The 19,069-nt window shown below is 52.3% G+C and overlaps 7 protein-coding genes across 7 annotated transcripts; all 7 read right to left on the reverse strand.

Annotated features, from left to right (window-relative positions):
* Positions 1-776: 776 nt before the first annotated feature.
* On the reverse strand, positions 777-3,314 carry K489DRAFT_319053 (Pkinase-domain-containing protein; the record flags this gene model as incomplete). The annotated part of the gene is made up of 2 exons (XM_033601368.1): positions 777-1,286; positions 1,356-3,314. The coding sequence occupies 2 exons, from the start codon at positions 3,312-3,314 to the stop codon at positions 777-779; spliced, it is 2,469 nt and encodes an 822-aa protein (XP_033460072.1).
* A 2,555-nt stretch (positions 3,315-5,869) lies between these two features.
* Positions 5,870-8,264, reverse strand: K489DRAFT_223660 (uncharacterized protein). Its single transcript, XM_033599751.1, has one exon. It carries the CDS (start codon positions 7,990-7,992, stop codon positions 6,160-6,162), a length of 1,833 nt encoding a protein of 610 aa, XP_033460073.1. The 5' UTR covers positions 7,993-8,264; the 3' UTR covers positions 5,870-6,159.
* Positions 8,265-8,533: 269 nt separating this feature from the next.
* On the reverse strand, positions 8,534-8,900 carry K489DRAFT_380433 (uncharacterized protein). Its single transcript, XM_033604877.1, has one exon. The coding sequence runs from the start codon at positions 8,731-8,733 to the stop codon at positions 8,575-8,577; it is 159 nt and encodes a 52-aa protein (XP_033460074.1). The 5' UTR covers positions 8,734-8,900; the 3' UTR covers positions 8,534-8,574.
* A 2,576-nt stretch (positions 8,901-11,476) lies between these two features.
* K489DRAFT_380434 (uncharacterized protein) lies at positions 11,477-13,018 on the reverse strand. Its single transcript, XM_033604878.1, has one exon. It carries the CDS (start codon positions 12,874-12,876, stop codon positions 11,638-11,640), a length of 1,239 nt encoding a protein of 412 aa, XP_033460075.1. The 5' UTR covers positions 12,877-13,018; the 3' UTR covers positions 11,477-11,637.
* A 633-nt stretch (positions 13,019-13,651) lies between these two features.
* K489DRAFT_410121 (uncharacterized protein) lies at positions 13,652-14,166 on the reverse strand (the record flags this gene model as incomplete). Its single annotated transcript, XM_033607669.1, has 2 exons — positions 13,652-13,916; positions 14,030-14,166. 2 exons carry the CDS (start codon positions 14,164-14,166, stop codon positions 13,652-13,654), a joined length of 402 nt encoding a protein of 133 aa, XP_033460076.1.
* A 1,224-nt stretch (positions 14,167-15,390) lies between these two features.
* Positions 15,391-15,684, reverse strand: K489DRAFT_301685 (uncharacterized protein; the record flags this gene model as incomplete). The annotated part of the gene is made up of 1 exon (XM_033600435.1): positions 15,391-15,684. A coding segment is annotated over one exon (294 nt), but the record flags the coding sequence as incomplete, so codon positions are not given.
* Positions 15,685-15,771: 87 nt separating this feature from the next.
* On the reverse strand, positions 15,772-16,469 carry K489DRAFT_305190 (Cloroperoxidase; the record flags this gene model as incomplete). The annotated part of the gene is made up of 2 exons (XM_033600528.1): positions 15,772-16,155; positions 16,209-16,469. Coding segments are annotated over 2 exons (645 nt in total), but the record flags the coding sequence as incomplete, so codon positions are not given.
* Between the last annotated feature and the right edge of the window lie 2,600 nt (positions 16,470-19,069).

Genomic DNA, 19,069 nt, shown 5'->3' on the forward strand with positions numbered 1-19,069 from the left:
AGTAGGGAATTGTCCAGATCAACCCGAACACAAGCGAAAAGGTACGGTCATTGGAAACAAGGCGGGAAGGCTAAGCCCAAGTCAGCAGACACAAGTTCCGCATTCAATATCACCGTAACAGCACTGTGATCTGGTGAACCGAGACGACGAGAGCGCGAGATCAATCGTCAACATGTCTTGTTCAAATTTATTTCGTGTTTTCAGAACACCTCACATTTGTTTTGTCTTCTTCCAATAGAACGAGAAGTTTGTCCTCCCCCGAAATTCCCAATTGAGATAGAAGTAAAATGAGTCGCGCCGAATACGCCGAGCCATTATGAATGAGAAACGAAGAAGATAATGATCAAACATTGGCGGCAGAGCGGACAAGAGATATCCATCACATCATCGTAAGAACAAACTCGCTATATGGTCTCCCTTTCTTTTCGTTGTTTTAGTCATGGCATCGCCGCAGTCCTGGGAGCATTTGCTGCTCCAGCCGTGCTTCATGCTGGCCTGGGCTCGACGCATGTGGTCATCAAACGTCATTTCACTCGCTGCTTGTATGCCGCCGGAGGCAGACCCAGACGGGCGAGGCGAGCCGCCAAGTGCCGTTTCAGCACAGATGAGAATCACCTTGAGGAGCGTAGCAGCGCGCGTGCCAATGCTCCCGTCCGCAACACCTCGTTGTGCTGCGGATCCGGCTTGGAGTTTCATGATAAGCCCCATCGAAGTCCTCAATTTCCTTTCCATCATGATCGGCATCAATTCATTTCCATTTCAACAAAGAAAGCGCTCTAGTGTCCCGCCTTACGGAACCGAAGCAGCTCACTCAAGCTGGCCAACGAGCATCCGTGTTGCAGGAACTCGTGACGTCCCAGCTCTTCGGCGGTAGCGCGGGACTTGACGTCGACACACAGACAGACGGACAAGAACGCCTTGAGTTCCTTGGAGAGCTTCTCGGGCTTCTTGAGTCGTGGGGTTCCGTTGGTCGCGATCAAATAGAGGGCCTTCAAAGGCTCCTCGTTCAAATAAGGAGGCTCACTCTCGATCATTTCGATGGCCATGATACCAAGGGACCAGATGTCGACCTTGCTACCGTATTCCTTTTGTTTGACAACTTCGGGCGCCATCCAGTATGGTGTACCAACCATGGTCGCACGCTTTGAGCGCTGCTCGGTAAGCTTGGCGCAGAAACCGAAATCGGTAATCTTGACTGCGCCTCGAGAGGAGAGCAGCACGTTGTCGGATTTGATATCACGGTGGATAATGTTCTGATTGTGGAGGTGAATGAGACCTTTGCATGTCTGCGCGAGGAAATAAAATGTTAGCAAAACTACAAGTTTCGATGAACGGACAGCACCCAAAGGACTTACCTCCAAGCAAATCCGTGCAATCTGCTCTTCGCTGATGGAGGAGTTGTTATCGATGACATCGGTCAAGGCACCACCCTCCATGAACTCCATGACAACCCACAACTCAAAGGTATCCTCCTGGAGGAAAGCATCGAGGAAGTTGACGATGTTGTCGTGGCGGGATTCTTTCATGACGATGATCTCGTTGACGATCAATTCCTTACGCGGCTGTGATCGAAGGTCCATCTGCTTGATGGCGACCTGAGCGCGTGGACCGTATGTCTTGATCAAGTCCTTGGCGATTGGCGAAGGTGCATTCTCGCGGATCCGTGCCACATAGACTGAACCTGACGCGCCCTGACCAATCTTCTTCTGCTTGTTGTAGCTCTCCAGAGGGTTTGAAAGACTGACAACTGATCGTAGTCGCTCCATGACTTGCGCATCGCTCATAGCGCTCATGCGGACCTCCTTGTTCGACTTTTCATTGGGATCCTTCTTGGTAAGGGCCAATTCGGCCTGCTTGATCGGGTCCTTAACCTGAGTCGCAGGCGCCTTTGCTGTGACATTGAGCGGCTTGACTTGACCGGACGATCCAGCAGGAGCTTTGCTGCTGACTGACGCAGGCTCGTCCTTCCTGACCGCTGATACAGCTGGTTTGCCTACCATCTGTGAGTTTGTATTTTCTGACTTTTCTAACAATGTGTACATACCATTCTGCTGAGTAGGAGCGCTCGGAGCAGTACGCTGTGCCTGGAGGTTTCTAAGAGGTAGCGAGCCTGAAGGTTGCGCAGCTTTACCGGGCGCGGGCGGTGCGGGTCGGGTTGGGTTGTATCTGGCAGATGGAGATGATTCTGAAGCACCATAGCCACCCAGTTCTTGCTTAGCCAGGGGCGTCTTGGTTTTGGGAATCGATTCGTTGTACTCACGGTCTTCCTGCTCCTGACGACGCTTGCGCTCCTGTTCTTCTTCGATGCGCCGACGCTCAGCCTCGAGCCGTCTCTTCTGCTCTTCTTGCTGTTTTCGGCGCTCGTCGTCAAGGCGCGGGTCGAGCGAGGTGATCGGTGGCGCGTTGGATTTGGGAGCTCCATATCGATCGTTGGACTGCTCGCGGGAGCTTGAGTAGCCACTTCCCGGAGTGCCAGCCGGACTTCGTGAACTGCTGGAATACGCAGAATTTGGCGGTTGCGGACGCGGTGGTGCGACACCGTTACCTGCACTGTAGCCGAGTTGCTTGTCCTTGTTGGCATCGAGCGATGGTGTAGGAGTCAAGGATGAATACATCTTGGGGTCCTCGGCACGGACAGCGAGCTTCTCCGAGTAAAACTGGAGGACCTCCATCACGGCCTGGGGGTTCTTCTTGACATCGTCTTGTGTCAGAGCGGAGCCCTTGAGCAAACGCTCCCATTCGACTGGTAGACCGATGAAGCCGCCTGTGACAGGGTCGAAGCCAACATGGACGCGGTGCGAAAAGCCAGTAGGACGAGAAACACCGCCCATGCTTGGGCAGCGATCGTTAATGCTCTCCATCCAGCTGTACACCTCGGCGTCGGTCTCGAATTTGAGGATCCACATTTTGTTATCCTCGCGTGTGACTTCCAGACTGAACGGGTAATTGTCCGATCGTGTGATATGCGTAATCTCCCGAAGTGGGATGGTCTGCATGGTCTTGTTGGTTTGGTTGTTCTTCAGGAAATCTAATTGTTTCTCGCGAAGCACCAAAAATCGCTCGAGCCAGAACGCCTTCATAAGAAAACCACCACCCTCCTCCTTCACTTTGGCAGTCCCATCTTTGACGACCGTCATGTCCCCATTCAAGTTGGAGTCAATGCGACCGAGTGATGTGGAAGATGATGAGCCGATAGGCGTAGCGCCTGGAAAGCTGGACAAGTTGCCGGAGCCGTTGGCAGAAGGGTAGACCTGCGGTGTCAGAGACACCTTCGGCCTGTCGGTGGGCGGTCGCGGAGCCGGGCCTGGGTTCATAAACTGGTCGGCCCGGTAGATACTGTGACTGGTCAGATATCATGCATGCCTGGCAGTAGCGGAATCCGAGCACAGTGGTGAACTCGAACTCGCGGGAGAGGAAGCTGAGTAAACGGCCAAAGTAGAGGGTGTTCATGAATTGTGTTCTTGTGCCCACCGCCCATGCTCTTTTCCGTTCTGCCGAGCTCGCAGCGTATCGCCCACAATGGGAACAACTGGATAGCACGATGGAGACTTACGGGTTGGATTGAGTGCCAGCCATGGCGCCCACACGTGGCAGGCGGATGCCGCCCACAGGTCGAGGTGAAGATAACGAGAGATATTAAATGCACGTAGTGGCGGTGTTTGCGGCGACAGCGGCGGCGGCGACAGCGGTGGATATGCGCTTCGTGATCAAAGTTTGGGCAAAAGAATTCGAGCACGCGCGAGGTCGAGCGAGAGTGAACAATGGCGGTGGAGAGGATATGTCGTTGCAGAAGGGTTGAGAGTTGAAGCGTTGATTCGGTCGCGAAGCGGAAATGTTCTGGTCCGAGCAACGAGGGGTTCAGCGGAGAAGAGGGCCGAACAAGTGATTCGACCGTGGGTTTTGGTGGAGGTCGGAGTCGAGGAGGGGCTCTAGAGATATACAATCTCGGGTTGACGGTCGAGAGCGGATGTGCACAAGAAGTATAGGCACAAGACGAGGAGGAGAGAAAGTCCCCTCGGCGAGAGAAATGTATGTTCGATGTGGGAGGACAAGGAGTGATGGAGAGGTGGAGGAGCAGGGAGAAGAAGCGGCGGAAGCGGAGAATTGCAAAGATTGGTTGAACTCAGCAACAGTCAGCTCAGTGGGCCGCAGTAGTTGTAGTAGCACTGGACAATAGTGTTTGATGGAATAATCTAAACAGTGGTATAATCCTAGATTTGTTCGTGTGCATGTGTGAGAGCAGCAGCAGCAGCAGCGGCGGCGGCGGCGGCGGCGACGGCGACCAAGTTCACATGTGTTATCATCACTGGAATGGGCAAATGGCAAATGGGAAACGTGGTCGTCGCCCTGGTGGTGGGACGAGAGGACGAGGAGGTAAACAGAGTTCGGTGGTAGTAGCAGCGGCAAAGAAAACGTGGTTGTGGCACAGGAAACCGACTGCTGACCCAGTTGCAGGCCTTCAATGACTCCTGTATCTACTGCAGGTATCCTTTTCTATGTAATTGCATTCCAGCATCTTGCATATCATCAAATCATGGCTGAAACCAAAATGCACAAATTTGCGTCTTGACTGCTGCACTATTTCCTCTCATCGAAGGAGTTGTCTACGATAGACGAACAGTGGCAGATAACCCATGAAAGGAGCCGCCGAAAGACGGCTGCACAAACCGACCATTATTAGGCATGTGTGTGTGCCCTGCCCGCCGAGAAAGCTGAGCTGAAGGAACGGGTTTGCGGGGCGGCAAGCAGGCAGACAATTCAAGGTGCTGGGCTGGTTGGAAAACAATTGTCCCTCATTGATTGTTAATCCCTCGGTGTAGGTACAGTACTTTCGTGTCCACAATAGAAGAAAATCCTCGAGTACTTCTTATTGAGGATATGTGATTTTTGGCGCCCGCGACTTGAGTACATGTGTCGTCTCAACATCGCCGGAAAAGGGGTGGGGGCTTAGCAGAGGGAGCCTCCTCGTTGAACGGACAGACACCGTTTGTGACGCTCACGTGTGGCTCAGTAGGTGCACAACTGCCCAGGTGTGTATGAGAAGTACGATGATTGACACGGGCGGAATTCTCTCTCTCTTGTTCAACATCAGCCCGTGCACCGTGGTGATCGACAGATAGCTAGGGAGGAGGATTTACAGGACTATTTTGGCCGACAGACAAGAAACCCAGCGCCTAAACAGTGCTTCTGTATTGCGGTGGGAAGCGGGTCCGAAAAGTTGGAAGCGTAAAGTCGAAGTGGGGTGGATTTGCGCCTGAACCCTTCCATCCAATGGAGCTGGAGAAGCGCTATCGCGCCGACAGATACTCTCTAGCACCAGCGCAGTCTACCCTCTGACCTCCAAGCTTCTTCCTCATTGAATGGATAGTAATGAGATTTCTGGGCCTCAGGAAATCCATCTCTACACCGATTCTATGCCCAGCTGTGAAATAGTAACGGGAGAGCGAGGAACCCATCTCTCGGACCCAAACATATGCCCAGCCAGCCAGTCAGCCAGTGCCCGGCGTGCAATTGTCATTCTTCCCCTCCCTCCGTCAAAAGGTCAAGAGTACCTAGGTAGGCAGGATCGGTTTGGGTGATGATGGAAATTCCACCTCGGCCGTACATCTCTCGCCCGCTTTTCAAGGTGGTCACATCTGCACTGTCATCCAATTCGGAATGCAGACTTAGGTGACACTGTAGCACAAAGTACTGCTGTACAGAACAATCGATGATCACCAATAGGAATGATATGTTCGCGCATGCATGTGATGACAAGTATATCTCTCACAAAAATTTACACGCAGGTGTGGAAAGAGCATCTGGGTGTGGTTCGAAGAAAACCCGCTGGCGGCTGTCCCGTGGTAGGATGGACAGAGAAAGTAGCCATACCAAGCGATGATGAAGACGAGGCTTCCTGAGCTGATGGCAGAAAGAATCAAACCGGTCCGTTCTTCGACTGGAGCATCGAGATACGCTGCTGCTGTCAAACCAGTTGTCCCAATGTGCTGTTTTTACCCATGTCATAATTTGAATTTTATCCAAGAGGCGGACGGAGAGGAGATTCGTGATGAGGAGGAGCTTTCTGGTACGTCCTCCGCTATGGGTACCGTGATGACGCTTTTCGACCAGATCGCCCTCGATGCAATTCGTTACCACGCCAATTCATAAAGATTACGATTATCGTCGAGGACCCAAAGCCGTGACCGTTGTTGAACCACTGTCTCCTCCGCCTTCGACAAATTCGATACAGCCCTGTAGTGCTTGCCGCATCTCTTCAACATGTCTCCGGCATGCGGCATTCTCGGCTCGCAACTTCTCCACCGTCGCCCACGCGGCACCCTCGCTGCCGAGGCGCTTGCCGCCAAAGAGACTTCCCGTCAAGCTGTTTTCCCTGCTCAACGGAGGACGAGACAAAGGAATGGCGGTTGATGAGGGTAGCGCTGTGACAGGACTGGTGCCGCCTCCACTGCCACCGCCATTGTTACGTGCGGGTCGTAGAGCGTAGATGTCGGTGGGTGTGGCCGAGATGTTCGTCGGTGTGTTGTGAGAGCTTGTACCTGTCGTCGGAGGTGAAATTCGGAGAGGGATCCGTGGTGTCATGTGCGGTGTGTTCGCCATCGGCGGAGAGAACATGGCGCCTGCCAGACTGGCACCACTGCTAGTAGCACCGCTGAAAATGGATGAAGTGTCTGCATCGCTCTCAAAGCCACTGTCCGACGCACTTCCCGCTGACGCGCGTTTCTTACTGGCGAGTAGGACAGCGGGTCGTCGTGGCGTAGTGTCATCGGGCGATATTGAATCTGCACCATCAATGTCGGAGGGTGCAGGTATTGAGAGCACGGCATCCTCAGGACATGCGTGCAAACCGGCCTGAGCCAGCATGCCTGTGGCGCGGCGTGCAGAGTCGAGGGCCTCTAGCCGACCGAGTTTCTCCTCTGCTAAACGCGTAGCGAGCTCTTGGTTTACGCGGAGTTGGTCTTCGGCTTTGCGAGCAACGTCCTCCAGTTGAATTTTCAGATGACGAGCACGTGTTTCTGCCTCCTCTGCCTCCTCACGTTGCACGTCTAGCTCAGGCGCGATGCTGGCAATGTATGCGCACTTCTCGGCATATGCGGTCTGTAGCCGCGAGAGCAGGTTGGTGGCGTTCAGCAGGAGGTCGTGATAAGCATGTGGAGAAAGAGGGTCGGCGGGACCGTAAGGAAATAGACTGCTGGAGATGTTAAGTGTGAGAAGTTCATCGGTTGGCGCGGAGTTGGAGAATGCTGTCGGCGTTGGTGGTGGAGGTTGTTGTAATTGTGTTGGCCTCGTGGGTGTGACCTGCCTTCTTGAAAACCAGGATGGACGCGCAGGACGGGTTGCGGTTGGCGTTGTGGTGGGCGCCGGATCTGTGTCATATCTTTTTAACCTTGAATTAAGCAGCGGGCGCTCGGTGAACTCTGAACGGTAATTCATGACGAACTCGCCGTCGGTGTCTTTGCTCGGTGAGGTTGGGACGCCAAATTGTACTGGCGCGGACTCTCCACCGAAGAGGTCTCCGAAGAGGCGGTTTGATTGCGGCATCCACGACCCGTCTGAAGATTTCTCCACCTCCTTGTCCGAGGCCTGCTGCTCTTTGAGCTCTTTCTGTGCTGGTGGCTGAACCTGTTGTTGAAGTGACGATTGTTGCTGCTGAGAATGTTGCGGCGAAGCACTTCCTGCGTTGAGCTTTTGTGCGTATGCCACCCACGACCTCGCACGGGATCCAATGACGCTTCCTGAACGTGATAATGCTGCTGCGGCCGGCGACGCGTTTGACAAAAGACGTGATCCGAGACCTTCCTTTTGTGACGGCGAGGAAACCTTGGGCGCTGCGAGTTGAATGTCTTCGAAGCCTTGGTGATCTAGGTGAACAGGAGGAACAAGCGCGGCAGCTCCAGCATCATAACCAGTGTAAGCAGTAGATTCCGACCAGGCATCCCGGGTACTGTCGAGGCTTTTGGTTGGCGAAGGAGACCGGCTGAAGCTAGCCATGGTGGCAGGGAAGGAGGAGTTGTAGTATAGTAGCAGGATCGGAAGATTGGAGCCAGGCGAGCGGCGCCCGAGTGTAGATCCAGAGTTATGGTTTTATGAAAAGAATGGCTTGGACTGCAGCCCAGATGAACGCTCACACGAACAGGTATAGAGGCCGTTTGAGACAATGACAAACAAGTGCATGAAGGTAACGAAGAGCAGCAGCGGGCGGCGGTGGCAGCGGTAGCAGCAACAACAACAAGCAGTCGCAGCAGCTCAGCTGCACTGCGAAGCGGCCTGCAGGTGAGAAGCGTGATGGAAAGAAGGGGTCGGGAGCGGTGTGGTCAGCGGGCCACACTCACCCACGCACACGCTACTTCCCAGCTTACAACAACAAGTCTGCGGCCGGCCTGCCTGCCCACACACACACACACACACACACACCTCTTCTACACACATATGCACACGGAAAACGTTGCTGCACCCAATCTCTCCAAATGTTTTGCAAGGCGATCTCGAGGGTCACCTCTCCTCTGCTGCGGCTTCACCCTTGATCGAACGGCGACGGAAAGGTAATCAATGCTAGCCTCCCGATCCAGGGAATCAACGTCTTCCCGACCACGACTTGTTCGCACTGTACTGAATACGGTAATAATGTATAGCGGCCGGCGGCGGGCAAGGAAGCAAACAAACAAACAGAATTGATGGATTATGACTGGGAAACCGGTAAAATGAATAGGCCCACTCAGCGCCGAGCGCCATAATTACACTACGCCGGCTGTGGATGAGATGGGCAGAACAGCTGAACGAAGATACTGCAAAAGGCCCGCGGGCCGACGAATGTTATTATTAGTCTCAAGATTGGTACTGATGATAACAAGGAGGTTGGGAGGTGAAGAGGGAAAATTGGCGGAAGGAAAAAGGGAGGGGCTTGAGACTTGTTCTGTCTCCTGACGATAGCAATTTGACTAGGTACGGTTCGGCATGGTCATCGCGAGGATTCTTTTCGTTGTGGTTGTCACTCTATTATCGTTACTGCTTGTACAGTATGTGCTGGAATATCGTTGCTGACTTCGTAAATACCTCCTCCAGTCACCAATCCTCTGTTCCTGTCAAACGTCGCGTCGCATGCTCACCACCAAGCCCGAAGCCAGTGTGGTGGTCAGCCCCGCGCCTCTTTCCTCCATTGACAGCCGCCCGCGCCGGGTACCTGTAGACAAACCTTGGGAAGTATTGTCGTGATCAATTGAAAAAAAGTACATAGCGCAAACCCAGAGTGCCGCCACGAGACAAAAAGAGGCAGGCGAGCACGCAGCCTTGCTACGCCATGTGTGCTCTCATCGTCTCCTTCTGCTTGTCTTACTCTCTTGCGTTTCCGACGGTAATCATCGATTTGAGCACCTCAAGTGGAATGAATCTTCACGCTGCTTCTCAATGAAGCGCACATGGCGAGTGAGACGTCGATTTCACCTGACAAGACAACTTCCATCGTCATTACTTTTCCGATGATCGAAGTCACGATCACATCGATGGACATGCTCTCTCTCTTGGGACTACAAGTCAAAAGATCCGTTCGTCGAGACAGGGTCATTCTATTGCAGCGTACACTAGCTTTCGTCCGCGCAATCAAATCACACATTTCGCCCTGATTAGTCTCTACCATCTATCCGCCTGCCTTGTTCATTCGATGTCGTCATTCTCGTTGTCACCACAGCTACTCGACGCTGTATTCGTTGTTGTTTCTCCAGCAATGGAGGAAATCCTCAACATTCGCACGTTGTGGGAGAATGCAGGTCATGCATCTCATGCCCAAGTCCCAGCGTGATCCGTTGACTCCAACTGTCATCGGCGTTGTGTTAAAGATCGAGGATTTCCGTCTGGTTCTCCAAGATTACGTCCGAGACACGGGGCGTGATATAACAATCACTCTGAAACGGTTGGGCCCAGAGAGATCGATTCGCTAGTGAGAAGAAATGTCACTGGTGTCGAAGAAGTTTGGCCAGCGGGACGGATCGCGCTTGTTGCGGAGACAACCTTGGAACTTTATGACGGACCCTTCTCGAGCTACCAATTCTTTACACACTCACAATAGACAGGACATTCTTCATGTGCCTGAAGTAATAAAGTGGACGCCCGGGCAACGCGGCGGCTGTCTCATCACGGCCATCTAATAAACCTCGAAATCTTTTCCTATCATCGGACTCTTGGAAATTCGTGCAGGTCTAGACCACAATGCAGCATTATCTCAAGAAGCCGACACTCCCCATGTTCTCCCGGTTGCAGCGTGGTATGGAGAGGTCATGAACTTGAGCAGCGCATCCTATCTCCAGCAAGCAGCACACATACAAACGACTGCTGGTCCTAGCCAGCTTTGCACGTTGAGATGGCGATATAACGTCGCACGTTTCCCTCGGGACGTTTCTCCCGTCTTGCATCATCTCTGATTGATTTCAGCAATCAAGATCTCCCATGTGCTCTTCCAGGCGGGAATGACAAATCGGGTGCTGTCGGGATATTCTACTGTTGGTCCGCCACACCCACATTCGGCGCTCGCCAGCCGCCATGCTCTAAATGTGATCATATGTATTTTATACCGAATGACACCCGTTTGCTCTGTTTAACATGTGTGATTGATGTCCGATTCAGCGACTCACGCGACCATTATGCGCCAGTGCATCGTGCACGCGAGGACTGCCTGCGGAAGTCCTGTACTCTCATCACCCGGGAACGCCTGTTCATCACCTTTGCAAATCAAGACCTGCGCAGAACGGTCTTAAGCCCGGTAGGGATGCCGGGAGATTCGTCTTCGCCTTGTATGCACGTCATCATCTACGTTCGTCCAGGCGGCGGGATGCACCTTGCTCGCAGACGAAAAGCCCGCGAAGCTCCGAGACCACACTAATCAAAGGCATTTTCATCGAGCCAAACCCGATTATTGAAGAATGCGGTCTTGAGATAGGTATTCCATAGCATACTTGCTCGCGGATGTATCACAAGCCCTTGACAAATGCAAAGCCAGACATGCATGCAGGTGGCATGCATGCATGTACCAGTTCAGCGAACCGCAACCGCACTGCATACTCAGTATCCATGCATGAAGCATGTCTGGCTCATCCCGGTTATTTGGTCACCGCCGCGATTTGTTCAGTCGGTCACTACTCTCCGCTCAATCATTCTTCATTTGTGCATCGTGTGGTACTCGAGTTCTTACTCCGGAGATTCCTGCGTCGTGACTTTGCTCAGCTTGCGCCTCGACCGCCATTAGTCTAAATCCATCCGGAATTCTTTCAGAGATAAGCGACGAAATTCGCTTCTTTCCAAGATCGAGATCAGATGCGTTCACTCGAACTCATCTCCCGCATGACGGAGTGATGGTGGAATCAAGACCTGCATGTGCAACCTCTGCATGTCGCGCCTTCCCTCAAGCATCTATGTCTCGATTGATCTGTAGAATTATACAGAACCGGCGGCTCATCAATGTTCTTCGTTTCACAATTGTACTACGAGAAAACCCATGACGATGATGACATGATACTTATGACGATGCTTGCGAAAGAAATCACAGAACACGCCACTCGTTACTGGCCCGCGTCCCAACGTCGCATATATCCGCACAAAGATCGAAGCACGTTACACAATTATTGCCTGTCCACATGAATTCTAATCCTACACCATCGCAAAGCCCTCCGTCCACCCTTTCCAAGGCTCTCCAGTAGCACGTCCCTTTCCATCAAACCGCACCCCTTCCTCTCGCAATAACCTTCTCTTCTCACCGGCAAATTTCCCTTCCTCGCCCCATTCCCCTCCAAAACCACCCAAACTCCCATCTCCCGCGAGTACTCGATGACAAGGAACGCCAGGCGCGAAAGGATTATTTCGCATTGCGTTTCCCACTGCTCGTGCACAAGTCATCTTGGCGACTGACTGTGCGACGGCCGCGGGATTGGTGGGGTTTCGACGCGTCCGGTTCTTGTCGTCGCCGCTCTTCCTATCTTCGTCAGTCTTTTCGTTGGTGGTGGAAGCTTCACGCTCGTGGCGCCGAATGTCGTTGATGTAATTGCTCATTGCTCCATAAGTCGTCCATCGCCCACGTGGGACACCGCAGAGTAAGGACAGCGTCTGTTTTCGGAAAGGGGTCAGAGTTTTGTCGGCGGCTATCTTGGGTAGAAATGTCTCGGCTGGAGTATCGTGACTGGTGGATCGTGTAGAGAGGAATGACGGGAGCGATATTGGCGTGTCCTGGTCTGAAAGCTCGGTCTCGTGAGTTGTTCCGCCATTCGACTGATCTGGCATCTCAGATGTCGACGAGGCGGATGCAGGTTGGAAATAAGACGAGACTGTGCCATTCGCTCTCCTACCAGAAAGCTGCGGCCTCTGCTCCTGCTTGATGGAAGAACCTTTATGCTTCGCTTCTGCAAAATCCTGAGACTTGACCTCTCGAGAAGCCTGCCCACCATCCTCAACCGGTACATCTTGACTCGGCCGGCTCTTCTTATATGAGCCGCCTTTCTCTCCATCCGACTCGCCACGTTTCCGCTTCGTCTTCGACGCCTTCCCTCTCGCGCTTAAACTCGCCTCATCAAGCTCAACCAAATCAACCTTCCCATCAGCGATTTTCTCAGCCAGCGCAATGACCTCACGTAGTTGCCCCGAAGACATGTTCCTGACAGCAGGCTTGCCCAGCACGTCGGTCCATGGTTGAGAACCTTTTCCAATGACATTATCTAGGACGATTCGCGCGAAACAGTGGTCCAGCTGAACAGGCCAATGCGGTTGCGCGGGATCCTTTGACTTGGCCATTGATGGGAGGAAATCGTGGTAAAGATGGGTCCATTGGGAACGAAGGTCTTCCAGGTCGGCAGTTTCGCCGCTGTTGGATTCTTGATTCTGTTGCGATTTCGTCATGATTTTCTGTAGGGAAAAATTCTGTATTCCAGAGCTATATTCAGGCGCTCCTCATCCGCGCTCCACAATCCGTATGAATTTCTTTTCGCTTTCGTTTTGTGTACTCCAAGCTGCATGCTCGGCCATGCGAGGTATCCAGTGGTGGTCTGTCTTCAGATGACGTCGATCAAGTCGCGAAAGATTCGCGTGTCAAGCCAACCCTGGACCAGCCAGGCAGCCGCCGAAAAGCGACGACGCCAGCACTAAAGATATTTCTGGCCTGCGCACGCGACACGCGCCGCGCATTCACTTCTTCAAGCTGCCCAGGTGCAATTGCAGGCGATGTCATTCGCCCAAACCATCGCTGCATTCCAAGGTTGCCTAGAATGCCTATACGCGCAACGCTTCCTATGTCGGCTGCAGCTGTGACGTAGTCAAGACAAGTTGCGTCACCTACATCCAGTCCAATTGCTCCGCCAGATCACCAATCGATGCTTGCGATTGCCATTGTCATAGAGTTGTGCACTTCGGGCTCCAAAACAAAAGGCTCGGGAAAACAAGCGAGATGATGTTTCATATACTCGAGGACGCTTAGATCAGATTGATGTGGTCAAGAAAAGTGTCATTTTTCTCAAGCTATGATCTGGTGCTTTCCGATGCAGCTCATACCTCGACTTGTCGACGTAAAATGTCCTGAATCGTAGCAACACTCATCCGTCGATCCAAGCCCGATTGTCTCTCAAATTTGTAAACCCGAGTGTCCAATCAAATCGTACTGTTCATGGGTATGCCGTTTTCAATGCTCACTCTTGACCTTCTTCTTGGGACTAGCCGAAGGGAGCTCGTGGTCACCATCGCCACTGCCTCCCTTCTCCACTTTGATCTCGGAGTCAACCTTTTTGGTACGCTTGCGAGGTGTGGTCTTGGCTGGGCTGGCCTCGTCTGACTGTTCGGCCTTGTTACCAGCTTTACCAGCTTTGGCTTTGGACGCGCCCCGAGTTGAATCATTCTGTTCGCCATTGGCATTGGTGTACTCAAGGCGGAGCTTCTGGTAGTGTTGACTGCGAAGGTTGCGTGTGTCAGAGGTCACGACAGAGCAATTCAGGTCTAGTCCACGAAGAAAGAGCGTTGAGATCTTCGTGACAATTGGGTCACGGCTATTAGTTCAGCTTACCGTGTGGCCTCAGCGGTGAAGCCTTCGCCCATGCGTTTGGCCACGACTTCCCACTGTTTGCCAGATTTCTCTTCGGGCGTCAGATGAATCATCGTCATCAAGAGCTGACGATCAGGAGAGTCGTTCCAGATGACCATGCTAGGCGAGCCGATCTGTAACAACTTGATTTGGTGAGGTGAATGGCGAGGTGTTGTGGTGATCACAGTAATAGTATTGAACTTTGGCTTGGTAGAAAGGAAGGTCGAAGACTGCGATCGGACTTGATGCTTCCAAGGTTCTTTCACATGTCACGCTGTAGCGTGCTGGGAATGTTGACCTTATCACAAGTGAAATGCCATCTGACATACCGTATGCGGGTCGCGTAATCCTTTATCTGACTGACTCCTCCCCCCCAAATCCCAACATTGATCGCCTTGCGCATATGCTCTACAATCAAATATGCTTGTGATTGAAAATATAGTTGGCTATATTTTCATTTCCAACGTGCAAGTGGTTCCAACATCTTTCTTCTTGTTGAAATTGCGACGCTTCGAAGGAGCGCGCGAAATGATTAGCCCGTGCTCGGTCTTACTGTCATCAGGCTACCTACTTTTTCATCGGCCATGTACACATAATCTACGAAAAGACATGTTTCTTTTGTATGTCTGGTATGGAAGACATGTTATTTTCCCATGCATGTGACTGTATACTCGTAGACCGTATCTATAGAATCGTCCTGTCCGGGACATACTCATAAGAAGCAAGATGAATGTTTTCAGCCAAAAGTGAACATTTTCTCTATGTTCCTGCCGGGCTTCGCCATCCATATCCCTGCTCTCGGGCGAACAAGAATTAACTGACATGGGCGCCGTTTGAAGCAAACAGATTTTCATTTCTTGCTCCGTATCTATCAGGTTCTTGTTATGCATTGACGAGCTGCATTCAGCATCTCAGACCAATCTCAATGATAGAAAAATTTACGGAACCGATGAAGAATCGTAGTAAGCCAAACTGTGTTGTTAAGCTTATGTGAGCGGTTGAAGTTGGGAATTTTGCTCAAAGATCGAGGATTTAAATGCTTGCGGTAATGGATTGTAACATTTTAGTTGCTGGAAATCGGAATTAGTATTATCCCAGTGTGGAAGCCTCTTACTCACAAACACTACAACAGGTGAAAGTAAAGAAGAACGCGCACCCTCGATTGGAACTAAATCGTAGCATTCCAAGAACTATTGACTTTTTAATCTAATGGCGATTGCCCAAGGACAACGCCTCTATGTTCATTTCCCATTATCCGTTTTCCGTAACCATATTCCCATGTTTCCTTCAGTTCATGACTACATCTAGTAGTTGGTGGCAGGGCCAGAGGGGCTGTAGTGGTAACCGGCGAACTTGTTGAAGGCAGTCTGGTCGTACTTGTTGATGGTGGCGCAGGAGAGGTCACCAAGAACGGGCTGGACGAACTTGTTGAGGATGTTGGTGATGGCGCTCAACTCGGAGACAACAACGTCCAAGGTGTGGGGGACAAGGGCCAAGGTGAGACCAGCGATGAAGCAGGCAGTGTTAACACCCTTGGGGTCGAGGAGGTGAGTGGTGTTGAAGACACCACCGGTGAGGTCACCGAGGTCAACACCAGCGAAGGTGTTGACACCGTTGAGGTTACCGCCGATACGAGCACTGTCGGGGTAGGCAAGGTATTGGATGGCAACGTCACCACCAATGTCCTTGAGCTCGTAGGGGGTGTAAGACGGGCGACGGTACCAGTTCTCAGGGATGCGCTCCTGGCCGGGCAGCCACTTGAAGTTGGGGTACTCGCCCTCAACAGCGAAGAAGGTCTTAAAGGTCTCTCCGTCGAGGTAACCGCTCTGGTGCTCCTGAGAGTGGTTGCTCATCAAGTTGATGACGAAGTTGAAGGCGGCCGGGGAGACGACAAAGGTGGCGAAAGGAGCAGAGAAGTAAAGCGGGTTGGTGGCGATGGACTCCTGGACCTTCTCGGCGAAGTTCTGAGCGAACAAGTCAAGGTTGTAGTTGCCGTCGTTGTCGTGCGCAGCATACGCAGAGGCGAAACGAGTGACATTCAAGCTGTGGGCGTCACCGTTGTTGAGGTAGGCATCGTTACGAGCGATGGAAGCATCACCCTCGTAGTTCTGAGAAAGCAGTCAGGTAATTGCACAACGAATATCATAATGAATGTGCTTACGTTGTGGGAGTAGGAGAGACCACGGGCCTGGCCGAGAATGCCCTTGGTGAGAGCGTCGGTGGATGGGGGACCACCGATGGACCAGGTGCCGAGGACTGGGTCACCGTCAAAGATGACAGCGTAGGCAGCAAGGACGGCGCAAGCAGCGGGGCCAAGACCGAAGGCAGCACCCAGACCAACGATGGTTTCCTCAATGGTGGTGACACCGCTGCGGCTGAGGTAGCCGTGGTTGGCGGCAGCGTTCAAACCGGGGCAGGGACCTTCTTGGAATCAACATCGGGCTCATCCATCAGAGTTGCAGGGGAAGAATACATACCACGGATCTCATCCTTGGCGGGCGCACGGTAGGCGTGGTCGCCGTGGGTCGAGACGTACTGATTCTTGGGGTCCCAGCCGACGCAAGGAAGAGGACCGCAGTTGGTACGGGCGGCACTGAGGTCGCGGGCAGCCTGAAGGGAAGGCAAGCCAACGCGCTTCTCCAATCCGCTGTCCTGCTGGACGGCCTCGAGAACGGCAGGGAAGGCAGCAGCCTTAAGGGCAAGGGCGGCGAGGCCGAAAGAGTACTTCATCTTGCGTTGAGTATTGATGGGATTGTAGGATGTGATGGAATAAAAATTGTCGAAGTACCGATTGGAAGCCTGGTTATATATCTTTCGACCTCAATTGAAATTGAAAATCTTGTGGATATGTCCCCTATGTCGTCTTGTCATCTCGGGTCACGCAATACTGTAGTTCTGCGTTGGTGGAAGCCGTAGTCAACAAAGTTGCAAACCTTGAATGCCACTGTGGCGGTTGCAGGATGTCGATCACAGGGAACATTTCGTGGTAGGCGATCTCTAGTGCTTGAGAATGATGGCGGTAGACCACAGACGAATGTACCAGCGATCAGCACGACTCTGCAAAACTATGTTCGCTCTAGGTGCGATTGCCTGCGCCACTTGCGTAGCGTCTTGCCAAAGTATTGCTGCTCGTCACCGGGGACAACCACTCAGCGTGTGAGCTTTGGTAAGACCCCCATTGGTAGGCGCAGGAGTATGGCTTAAAAGCTGCATGGTCTAAGGTTGGAGTGCCTCGACGCACTCATAGTGCGAGTCCAGTAAGTCCTGCTCGAGCACACTAACTATATCGATCGAGGATTTCGGAAAGATAGAATTCCGTGAAGCTTTGGATCATGAGCGCCTCTTCGCTGCGGGCTTTACGATTGGTTGCGAAAGCTTCTGCCACTAATGTGGAACTTGCTCACAAACTTGATCATTGGCGGCTAGAGAAGTTTCAATGAGCATGTTTGGAGAGCGACGCCTCTGAGGCACTGAAGCATTGAGGATGCTCAGTTTCTTCCCATGTTCACAGGGCTAGACACGAAAAGGCGGCAAGTCTGACGCGCTGAAAAAGCTTTCCAAGAAGAACACGGCTTCTCCACGTTTTGTCGATCAGTGCCGATGTGCCGTGAGGGACGTGATGTCACCATGTTTTTTGGGCCCAATCGATGTTTTTGATATGAGGATGACACGCGCGGCGTCGCGTGGTCCAACGGCGGACTAAATCCCAATGAGGTAGTTTTACGTCTCCAGCGCGGATCATGCCCAATGGGACTAGCGCTGTGGATTGAGCACGCTATGGCGCTAAGGATGTCGACATCACTCTAAAGCTCAGAGGGTACAGGATGAGGCCTTATGTACGTATCTTACTCAGAAATCCGCCTACATCTGGCTAGCCATTTTCCAACTATGCATAGGTTGAGAATCCGAGAAAAGGCTGAGAGGCGTGCACCTCAATCTGATCGTGTTCCTGTCAGAAGTGGCCGAAACAGGGAACACGGCAGCTCTCCACTGCACATTTTTGACAAGATTTAATCACCTGAAATCTGTCCTCTCTCTACAATTTGAAACGGATTTGACGGCCAAGTATACGAGGTTTGAGCAAATAAGTAAGCTGCATGATTTCGGCAGTGATCGACACTGCCCGCGCCGACAGCAAACGGCGGGTTGACGTAGCCCTTACCTCGGCCAGACAAAACTCAGCGATTGCGGCGGCTTTTGCAGTACATGGTTACATCGCTAGCGCACATTTTCCGGACTAAGTCGGACACGGTCTCGTGTGTGATGTAGAGGCTCAAGGTAGTGAGGCAGCTTGGGAGGTATTGGAGCGGAGTCTGCTGTCCTTTTCGCTTGCCGATCCCCGTTTCCCATACATGCACATAGTAGACACTTCTGGCTCATCACGCCATAATCCTTGGCCCTGGTGTGACTTTCACCTCTCTCACGATAGGTCCAGATTTTGTTGTGACGATGCTATGCATCTGAGGAAATGCTCTTCAGCCTGAAGGACTTTCTAATACATTTCGATATGTGGCATGCTAGCAACGCTTTTAAGCCTATTGTGGGGACATGTAACGTAATTCGGCATAACAAACTGCTGTTACGGGACCGTTGGGCAAGATCGCGCAAGGCGTTGAACGATCCATGTCACACTCTGAAGATCACGTCGCCGAAATCCTCTCAGTCGTGTGCTTGTCTGCCAACGAATCAAATTAGGCATGGAAATGGCTTACGCCCTTCTCAGATTCGCTAGCTCCCAATGGGCGCGCTAGCGGGTGCATCGGAACGTCAGTGCCGGGTTTCAATCGACTTTCTCGAACGCGTCTTTATGGCATACAGCCACTTCTAGGGCACATACATATCTTCAGAATCTAGAACTGGCTCACTGCGTCGCCAGGTTTTTGATCATCGATAAAGTACATAGTATCGATCAATGCACGAGAGTAGTTCCATCGTCGATTAAAACATGATGCCATATTGCCCAAAACTCTCGCCAGTTTTCAGTGAGAAGCGTGTTGCGCGTTGTTTAATGGAGGCTCGTGA

This window comes from Dissoconium aciculare (genome assembly GCF_010015565.1).
Source record: "Dissoconium aciculare CBS 342.82 unplaced genomic scaffold K489scaffold_6, whole genome shotgun sequence".
Classification (NCBI taxonomy): Eukaryota; Fungi; Ascomycota; class Dothideomycetes; order Mycosphaerellales; family Dissoconiaceae; genus Dissoconium; species Dissoconium aciculare.

Excerpts from the sequence above, each read along its gene's own strand:
- K489DRAFT_223660 (XM_033599751.1), bottom strand. The coding sequence starts at position 7,992 with ATGGCTAGCTTCAGCCGGTCTCCTTCGCCAACCAAAAGCCTCGACAGT.
- K489DRAFT_380433 (XM_033604877.1), bottom strand. The coding sequence starts at position 8,733 with ATGGCGCTCGGCGCTGAGTGGGCCTATTCATTTTACCGGTTTCCCAGT.
- K489DRAFT_380434 (XM_033604878.1), bottom strand. The coding sequence starts at position 12,876 with ATGACGAAATCGCAACAGAATCAAGAATCCAACAGCGGCGAAACTGCC.